General features: G+C 42.4%; 1 protein-coding gene and 1 long non-coding RNA gene across 2 annotated transcripts; both read left to right on the top strand.

Annotated features, from left to right (window-relative positions):
- The first annotated feature begins 3,577 nt into the window (after positions 1 to 3,577).
- Positions 3,578 to 4,492, top strand: LOC119332269. Its single transcript, XR_005160885.1, has 4 exons — positions 3,578 to 3,849; positions 3,960 to 3,986; positions 4,068 to 4,143; positions 4,259 to 4,492. It is a non-coding gene; the product is annotated as an uncharacterized LOC119332269 (long non-coding RNA).
- A 389-nt stretch (positions 4,493 to 4,881) lies between these two features.
- LOC119327422 lies at positions 4,882 to 6,231 on the top strand. Its single transcript, XM_037600528.1, has 2 exons — positions 4,882 to 5,513; positions 5,999 to 6,231. The coding sequence occupies exons 1-2, from the start codon at positions 4,972 to 4,974 to the stop codon at positions 6,030 to 6,032; spliced, it is 576 nt and encodes a 191-aa protein (XP_037456425.1). The 5' UTR covers positions 4,882 to 4,971; the 3' UTR covers positions 6,033 to 6,231.
- The last annotated feature ends 3,957 nt before the right edge of the window (positions 6,232 to 10,188 follow it).

Here is a 10,188-nt window from a genome sequence, read left to right as displayed (position 1 = left end):
CATAATCAGATCTTGCTCTCGGCATTAATTCACCGTCATTGCTTTTTTGCGTCCTAAACTAGTTCTCCTGGAGCACAGGATGGAGGAGAGGCTGGACTATGTGCAGGCTGCCCTGCCAATACCTTTTGAACTTGCAAACTTTTTTGAAACTATGACGATGGGGAAGTTCGATGAAATTTGCCGGGGAAGGTCGCTGAGAGCAATGACAACAGGTAACACGTGAGAGATGGCAGACATATGGCTAGATTGTGGCGATCAGGACCTCGGGGAAGCTGCCAAGTGCGGTGCCGCAGCAGGAGAGGCTCGGCGGAAGGTCGAACAGAGGGGCAAGGGAAGGTCGCAGGTGGCAGCTTGCTCGAGATGGTGATGGGAAGGGAAGGTCAGAGAGAGTTGGCAGGGAAAGTCGCTCGTCGCGTCTGGCTTTCTGTGACACGGGAAGCAAAGAACTTGGGGGAGGAGCACGGAAGATTAGACGGAGACAGGTGGTGGACCTCCAGCTTGCATCCTGGCGCGGCGGCTGTGGGAGATGGAGGGGACAACCGCCACCGTTTTACAAAAGGTCGGGGATGCACCCGCAGATGAACGTGGTCGGCGTCACACTGTTGAACCCCGGCGGTGGCACTAGTTGGAAGCGAGCAGCGGCGAGCAGGTGGAGGCAGCGGCATGAGCGAGATCCGTTTGCCGGGGAGGAAAGTGGGGGAGGCGGCCCGTCTGCCTGGGAGGAAGGTGGGGGGGGAGGCTCTGTCCAGCGGCGGCGCGCGATGGCTGGGTCACGCCGGCGGCCAGAGCTTGTTCGCAGTTGAGGCCGCGCCAGGTGAACGTCGGTGAAGGCGAGCCCGGTGGATGGCGACGGCGGCCGGGAAGCGGGACGCGGGGCGGCGGCCGAGAAGAGAGGCACGGGGCGCAGGGCGGCGACCGAGGAGAGAGGCGCAAGGCGCGGGGCGCGGGGCGGCGACCGAGGAGAGAGATGCAGGGCGGGAGCTCGGTGGCGATGGGATCGGGGGAGATTGGGGACGAGCGGTTGTGGGGTGGGATTTTTTTTTCCAACGGGTTCGGGAGTTCGGGAGGACCTCCGTCGCCCCTATATAGGCTGGCGTGATGTAAATAGTTATTTTGATCCCGGAATTAGAATAGTGTCACTATATATATATATAGTGTTATTATTCATCACCCAGGGTGCAGAATAAGTTATTCTTCACCCGAGCGAATATTACGATCATTTCATAATTAAATTATGTTTGGAATTCAAATAGTTACATTTTTATTGATTCACTACGTAAAATTTGGCATAAGAAAATAAAAATATAGATCATAAGACAAGAAAATTTGCAGTTTATGTGTATTTTACACTATGATTTTACGTTTGTAATTTTATATAACATAAAATATTTTTTAGAACGATTATATATTTTCTTACGGTCTCTTTTTACATCGAAAATAAGACAAAATTTACGGAACGTAAAATTATGATGCGTTCATGGTAAATAGAGGGGGGTGAAGAATAACTATTTTCACCCAGGGTGACAAATAGTGCGACCCTATATATATATATATATATATATATATATATATATATATATATGTATATATATATATATATGACAAATTTTATCTACAAGCTGTGGTAGTTACCACCTAATTGTTTGGCCTCCACGTGTCCCTCAAGCCGTAGCACCAATTGGGTTGGTGGGTGCCAAAAAACCCATTAGTGTTCAAGCCTAATTTAATCATTTAGTTAAAATGTTTTACCAGCCAACTATTAGCAACAACCTGCTAATTTCAGGGCTGCATGCAGCAGACCTCACCGAATGGATAAGTGCGAGTAGCTATCCACTAGGAGACATTGATTTTAAAACAACCTAGCTGGACACGTACTGCCCATACAATGTACGTACACATTGATGTAAAAATGCTTATTATATGCGTGCTCCTTAAATCCAAAGAGATCATAATTCCATATGTGCTCCAAAACTTAAAAGTATAAACACAATATTTTCCCAGTGTTCTGATTGTCCATAATGTATACTCAAAAATTTAATCCTAGAATATATACTTGCTATTTAGATGGAGTATGAAGTTCTGGAGTATGGAGTATGGAGTATGAAGTATCAGGATGCATGTACTTCATAGTAAATGAGTGTGCAAAAAAGTATGGAGTATGCCGAAGAGCCAAGAATATAGTATGGAGTAACCCTAAAAAAAATAGTATGGAGTATGAAGTACGTGGTATGTACTTCATAGAAAAAATATAGTATGGAGTACCCCGCAAAAATAAAATAACAGTACGAAGTATCATAAAAAGAGGATAGTATGTAGTATATCTCATAGTACAAAATATGGAGTATATTTTTTTAGAAAAGGAAATATGGAGTATATATAAATATCAGTATGTCACGTTGATGGATACGCTAAATACAAATACATTCATGGCTTCATGGACTCCTGAGCGATTGGTTTGAAACACCATATACACATGTTGTTTCCATCAATGCATGTACGCATGTTCTTCCTTCTCATACATCGCCATCTCTCACGATGGAGTATATACTGTGAGTATATGTACATCGTCGTCGTCGCCGCTGCCGCCGTGCTGGAGCAGTCACATGTCGGCCATAAACAGTATTGCGACGTAGCCGCCGCTCGCCTCGCCGGTGAGCCATCCGAGATGTGCAGTAGTATGTAGTCGTCTCTGCTACCTCATAGAGTAGTCGCTCGTCGGCGTGTGCAGCCGTAAATCGTTGTCACCGTCGCTGCACCATAACAATCTTATATTGGTGGTCGTTGCGCATCGCAATCTTACACGACGGATGTGTTTTTCTAGATGCATGGTTGATGTATCGGCTAGATGAACGCCTTGGAACATGGTCCTAATCCATGATCATAAAAAATCTGATTATATTATAAATCGACTAGGAGGAATATTATAGATTGGGTCCTCTGGATGAATACGTTGGAACATACATCCATGCTCCTAATCCCATCAGCCATCAACGTTGCCCGCGACCCCTGTATAAGAATGGAAATTAGGAACAATTAACAATCGATTTACACGATGTTTGTGTAGATGCATGTCGCATACCTTCTGTCTCTAATGATTTTTCCAGATCCAGGTTTACGTGAAGATTTTGACCGAGAAACATGGAGAAAGAGAAAGAACGCTCTGAGAGAGAGAAAGGGATTAGCGTTGCATGGTTTTATATCAAGCGATATACGGGGCTAGCCCAAGAAAATAGGAAGGTGAAGATCCGAGTGGAAAATATATCCTTCTTTATTTTACCCGCAACCCGTTAGGAGCCGCACACATCTCAAGAAATCAGACGGCAAAAAAGATGAAGGTAACTACCACCTAATGGTAGGATGTATTATATATATATATATATATATATATATATATATATATATATATATATATATATATATATATATCATTCCCTCGTGCTATCTAATTCGCTTTGTTTAGAGGAAAAAAATACACGCAAAATCTCAACCGAAACCGTGGTCATTACTCCGATTTTTCTGGCTTCTTTTTATAGTTGCCGTCGGACCACCTTATCCATTTGACCGCTTATCCATCTCTCCTCCTGTTTCATTGGCATCCAGCTGCCGCGGCGGCTCACATGGATGGACGGCTACAGCGGCGGCTAAGAACAGTTCGATCGGAAGGTCCATCTTCTCATCGCCAATTGTGATGACGTGAACCAGGTTGCTTTTCGGCACGGTGGCCATGGGTGAAATAAGATCGGAGGTGCACTCCAGCGACGCCTTGTTCTTTTTCCCGTTGATGTGAATCCTGCTCCAAGTTCTCCAACTGCAATTAGCTGCTTTTGAAGCCCACCAATCATATGCCAGGTACCTGTTCGATTTGTCTCACTACCATATACATACATAATTCCTCACGGCAACAATTCTGGTGGAGCTTCATTAACTCCGACTGATCTTCTTCTTATTCCTTCGTTCAGGTTATGCCAAGAACCACCACAGATCTGGTAAGTGGCACGACATGGTTGTATCTCCTCGTACAGTTGGCAACTATTTCTCGTCTAATTTTTATAGGGTCAATTGAACAGGAGGATGCCTTCTATGCCCATATGCAACATGCAAATAGTCCAAAATTTAGATTTGGGGATTTTTCTTCTGTTCATGGTTTGTATGAATTTAATTTAATTACAAATTCTGGTAAACAATTAGGGATGCCATCCGATTGTTTTTAGGTGCATTTCAATGAATTAATGCCATCCGATCTAATTTGTAAATGCAGTGTGTACGTCTTTGGGTACATTACGCCGCCGCCGCCGGCCATGTGCGGTGGAGCGGCCATGGTGAAGTTTGATGCATGCACGACGAGTGATCTCATGTTTCTTATTGATGATGACGTATATGTTCTCTGCGAAAAAATTGATGATGTATATGTACTCCTTCTGATGCATATGAACTGATTTTTTTTTATAAACTTACCTTTTATTTCAGATGAATATACTAATTGTTCTGTGAATGGATGAATGCATATATGTACTCCTTCTGATGTAGTATATATACTGTTTTGGTGAACACTTCTTCAGAAAGAAACTGCAGCACACTCTTTCAAAAATGCAGTATATACTTCTTAAACAAATGGCAGTATATACTCTTCTGAGTATTTTGCTGGTATATACTCCTTCAAAAAAATGGCAGTGTATACTCCTTCAAAAAATGGCAGTACATACTCCTTGAATGTTGTGAGTATATACTCCTTCAAAAAACTACTTAAAAGGCTGTATAGACCTGTTTATAAAAAAATGCAGTATATGTCTTGCATGTGCGTTGGGCACATATATATATAGGAAAATGGGTTAGTACTCCTAAAAGTATGTACTCCTACACACGTCTAGCTTGTTTTTTTTGTTTGCCCGTGCTATGGGATTCTATCCCCCGTAGCCTTTCATATTTTTACGTGAAAAAACCCCAACAAAACAGATCATTGCTCCGATTTTAATGTGGTGTTTATTTTTGTCGCTTGACCCGCCTTATCCATTTGAGCGCCTATCGATCTGCCCTACCGTCTCATTAGCGGCGGGGGCAACAATGGCGGCGATGCCGGCGGCGGCGGCTTGCAGCTGGCGCAAAGATATTGGCCGCGAAGACAAGATCTCGCTGGACAGTGGCTCTTCTTCTCACCGGCCAACGGCGACGACGACAGTGGCCGGCTTCGTTTCCGTCGCGCGACGACCATACTCAAAATCAAATCAATGGTTCGCTCATGTATCTCTTCTTTCGGCTTCCAGGTGGCTGGCATGGCCTGCCGCGTCGCTAGTGGATGAGCGTCATGCGAGAGAACAGTGGCGCCCAATTCTTCCCAATCGATGGTGGAGTCTCGTCCAAGTTTCCAACCGTAAGCAGCTGGCCCACGAATCAAATGCTAAGTACCCGATCGATTGGTCTCATTACCATCTGCTTGCATATATTCCTCATGGAAGCAGTTTAATCCCATTGAGCCGGATTGATTCTGCCGGCTCTACTCTTCTGAATCCTTTCAGGTAAACAGGTCTGAAACTACCACAGATCTGGTATGTTGGCGCGTGCGCAATTTTTTCTGCTTTTTTTTCTTATGATAATGGAGTGGTCATCGAATTAGGATCCTAAATTATTGGTATATACATCTCATGTTTAACGAGAAGTATGATCCAATCCATTATCCCGTGAGTGCAGTTCTAGTAAACTAAATGAGTATATGCATCCACCATTGTTTAATTGCCGTGGCTGCTGGCCAATTGATTGGAGAATCACTTTCTCTCACCCCAGCTGCCTAAATAAACTTTTGTTCTTCAAGATGTACACAAGTGCTAATAGATCAGGTCATCTATTGTCCATCCTGATGTAAACAAATTGAGAAGTTCTTTTTACTCTGTTTCTTTGTGGATGCATGGGTGCACCTAGTGCAGTTCTTTTTATATTTGTGACTTGGATATATTGTATACTTATACAGTATTTTTCAAGAAAGTCTAACTTATGTTGCTAACAGTTTTCCAGAATATCCAAGGATGCAATGCATGTAAATTTGTGTGATTGAGGAGAGCCTCCATGCGATCTCCAGAAGCATAGTTGTGTTATCTGCAGTTTTCTGGCAGACATAATCCTTTTCTTTGTAGCATAACCTTTTTGAAGATCTAAAAGTAGTTGCATAGTCCTTTTTGCTTGATCGGTATACATGTTTCTATTAAGATGCGAATTTATGTACTCATCTAGCAATGCATATTAAGCATGCTGGCCAGATAGACCAATACTTCCATATGAAGAAGCAGTATACACTTCTTTGGCAATATTCGTATGTATTTTTTTGGTGACAAGCAGTATATAATTCTTCGGTTGATAAGTACTAGTGTATATGAAAAGGTACTCCCATCGGAGAGAGTAGCATATTATATTTTTGAATAATAATAAGGATATAATTCTTCGAAGAAAAGAGGCCATGCTGAAGTATATACTGTTTGTAATCCCATGAAGTATATAATGTTTTAAATCCAGTGAGGTATATTGTTGTAAATTCAATGAATTTATATAGTGCTTTTTAAACAAGGGGTATATACTTAAATATCACCCCTTTTGCGGGAAAAATCATCCATTGAAGTATATACCACCTTTTTTGCGAATAGAAGTATATACCACCTTAAATAAGGAGTGTATGATGCATACTATTTTTATAGTATCATATACCCGTAAAAGATGTTAAAAAATATACCCGTAAAAGCTGCAGTATATATATTCCATAAAACAGTATATGCCCCTTAAATAAAGTAGTATATATACTCCTTGCAAAAACAATGTATATCCCTCACAAAAAATCAGTACATACCACCTCCTTCTAATAATATTTTTTATACATACTTGAAAGAAACAGTATGTACTATACCAACACAAATGAAGTATACAACTTTTGTAATAATTGATGTACATACCCCTTCATAACGAGACTACAAAACTGAACATACTACATAAATGGAGACGTACAGAACCATTGTATCTTCCAAGTTGCTACGCATGGGATCCATTTTATTGGCACCAGTGCTAATTCTCCTTCCAAACGTAAGCACTTTATTTAAAACGTCATACACTCCTTAAGAAACGCGATATACTCCGGCAACCGAAATAGCTCTTAAACCGATACCTATTTTCTAGCTGATCAACATGGTCGTTCCTCCCTTCTAGGTCCAAGGACCCACCTTATACCGATTATTTTTCTGCCTTTTTGTTTTACGTTGGTTTACCTTATCCATCTGGGGTGGGAGTACATACTCCTGGGAGTATAAAACATGAGTGTAATTTTACTTTTCCTGGGAGTGTATATATATATATATATATATACATATATATGCTAAATTGTGCCTGAGTGCACATTAATTTATCATGCGCGCTGACCCATCGCATAGGCAGACCACGTTCATTAGCAATCAAACGTAATCTGGCAGCCCTCAATAGTAATAGAGCAAAGTGGGTTACGACTCCAACACACAGGCTAATTTTTTACAGTAAAAAGTTTTGTGTATTGTAATGTTAGTACAAAATACAACCTACAGGAGGCCACCCACCCGTGCATGGCGTCCACTAATTCAATGGTAATTTTAAGTCAATTGATAGTAATGGGTGTGAGTATTGTTACTATCTCTACGTTTACCAACTAGAAGGATCCGAGGGTAATAGATAGTAATTAGCCTAACCCGCGCGACGGCACCCCGTGCTTGATGATCACTCGCAAATGTGCACTGTATTGATTCAAGACTGCATCAGTGCATGTTCATTTAATCTCAAAATAATGTATAAAGACATTGAAGAAACCGGACATACGAAGCTATTGAAATGTTGGAAATGTAGTGATACAAAGGTACAAATTTAAAGTAGGCACACTTCAGAAGCAAACCAGTTATTCAAACTACATACAGTTCACTGAAAACAGAGAACTGTATATAAAAATACGAACACACTACATAAATGAGCTAGAAGTAGTTGCTAGTGGATTAGATCATCCTAGTATATCCTCTTGCAGGATTGATGCCTGTGAGAAAGTGGTAGAGTGATTTTGTTAATTCCTGCACACGTCCGACGGGAGGATGCGCGCCCATGTATGTGATAATGGGATCATCGCTATCTGGGCGCTGGGATACATGCGAAGTGGTAATACATCAAAGAAGCTGCTGCATATCTTTGCCGGAATCATTGTCTGTCTTGCAAACTCGTTTTGCTGTGTAGTTGCTTGCTGGCGGGCCATATTGAATTGCCATTGTTTTGTCTGAGCTTTCTGTCTTGCTATAAACAACCTTTCTTTTGTTACTTCAAGGGCGTAGTAATTATGGTCATTGATAGAAATATTATAATCTGCGCAGATGCATTCTAAGGCCACCTGAGCTGCCTTTTCCATTGCTTCATCTTCTTAATTAGTTGTTTCTCCTTCATATGTAATGGAGGATTCTCTGAAACTATCTTTCTGATGTGGCAGAGCAATTAGTACGGACGCTTGTATCATACCTTCATGAGCATACCAACATGTGTAGCCTTGTACTTCTAGACCAACTGTTTCAGTCACTGTTTCAAGCATTGGTCGTCTTGAAATGTATACTATAAGATTCTCCTCTGCATAGAAGGATTTGTAATATAGTAGTAAATTGCTTGCTTGCAAGGGATAAACTAAGACAAAAAGAGTTAGGTGAAGCCAAGAGTTTACCGAGCTGCTTCCGCTCCCATGCATAAAATTTAGAGCCGGATGATTACCCTTCTTCTTAACTTGCTTTCCTATGGAGGATGCTCATTGGGGACGGTAGGCTTCGTCCATTGTGGTGTACTCAGGTGATCTTGCCCGTGAGTGTACAACTGGTAATATATAGAGCATGTACAGGTGAGTGAGTCACCGTCCGACGGCACCAGCCGCACGAAGGGGCACCACTCTTGGATGGTTGACCACAGACAGAGCACCAAGTAAATAACGATCAAGATGGAGAACAGCAGGAGATCGGAAGGACGACCAATCGATCTGTCAGTCATCTGCACGACCGAGGAATCTGCAAACAAGTATTGGACACACCACATTAGAAACCGACCGAAGCTCATATGCCTGAACAGCTAAATCGAAAAACAAATGAGCACATCAGCTGGACCAGATGCAAATACCCACCCAAACAGCTCACAAGAAAAAAAATGAAAACCAATTAAGGATATGTGTGGCCGATTTTTTTTAAATCGCCAACCATAATTTGCAACTTGATCAACTCCATAATAACCCCGTAAAGGGCTAGCATCAGTGCATTACTGGAATGTATGTGTGCACTGCATGGCTCGGTATATTTTCATTTGATTGCATGTGTGCACTGCATGCCGCGGTGTATTTTCATTCGATTGCATGCGTGCACTGCATGTGCCGTGTATTATCGTATTTTCAGTGGATTGCACGCGTGCACTGCATGCGCCGGCGTATTTTCAGTGGATTGCACGCATGGTCGGCGTACTTCCGTTCGAGTGCATACGTGCACTGCATGCGTCGGTGTATTTTCATTTGAGTGCAGGCAAGCACTGCATGCCGCGGTGTGCTTTCATTCGAGTAGATGCGCAAATACCCACCCAAGCAGCTCACAAGTACAGAAACCTGTCAACCAACCGGCACAGCAGCAGCAGGAACCAAATAGACGGCAGACATCTTAGAGTAGCCAAGCTAGAAAGCATAGGAGACAGAAAAAAAGCAAAAAAAAAAAAGCAAGAACTCACCCGTTCGCACACTAGCGAGCCGAGCAGCAGGCGGAAGGCCATCAACCGCAAAAGAAGAACCGACACTAATGGTGGGACTCAGTTGATCTGTGAATCATCTGCACCACCAAGGAGTCTGCAAAGAAGTAATGGACAGACCACATCACAAACCGACAAAAACTTACATAGCCGAACAGCTTCGCCCGTAAACAGTTAGACATATCAGACAGACCAGACGGAAGAAAACAGGAGCGAACCAGCAGAAAAGCAACAGAGACCAAATAAACCGTGCACATCCTAGAATAGGCAAGATGAATAGCAGAGGAGGGAGGAAGCTGAGCAACAAAGCATATAGGAATCAAAGAAAAAAAAAGCAAAAAAATACCAGTTCGCACACCAGCAGACCGAATAGCAGACGGAAGGCCATGACAGACGAAAGAGGAAGCACCACTGATGGTAGAATCTACAAGAAACAAGAAAAAA

This window comes from Triticum dicoccoides, chromosome 7A (genome assembly GCF_002162155.2).
Source record: "Triticum dicoccoides isolate Atlit2015 ecotype Zavitan chromosome 7A, WEW_v2.0, whole genome shotgun sequence".
In the NCBI taxonomy this organism is placed as follows: domain Eukaryota; kingdom Viridiplantae; phylum Streptophyta; class Magnoliopsida; order Poales; family Poaceae; genus Triticum; species Triticum dicoccoides.
This window is presented reverse-complemented; position numbering and strand designations above follow the sequence as displayed.

Bases quoted from the DNA above. Each gene is read 5' to 3' on its own strand.
- LOC119327422 (XM_037600528.1), top strand. From the start codon at position 4,972: ATGTGGTGTTTATTTTTGTCGCTTGACCCGCCTTATCCATTTGAGCGC. The intron at 5,514-5,998 runs GTAAACAGGTCT...TGTTGCTAACAG, and splicing joins ACTCTTCTGAATCCTTTCAG to TTTTCCAGAATATCCAAGGA.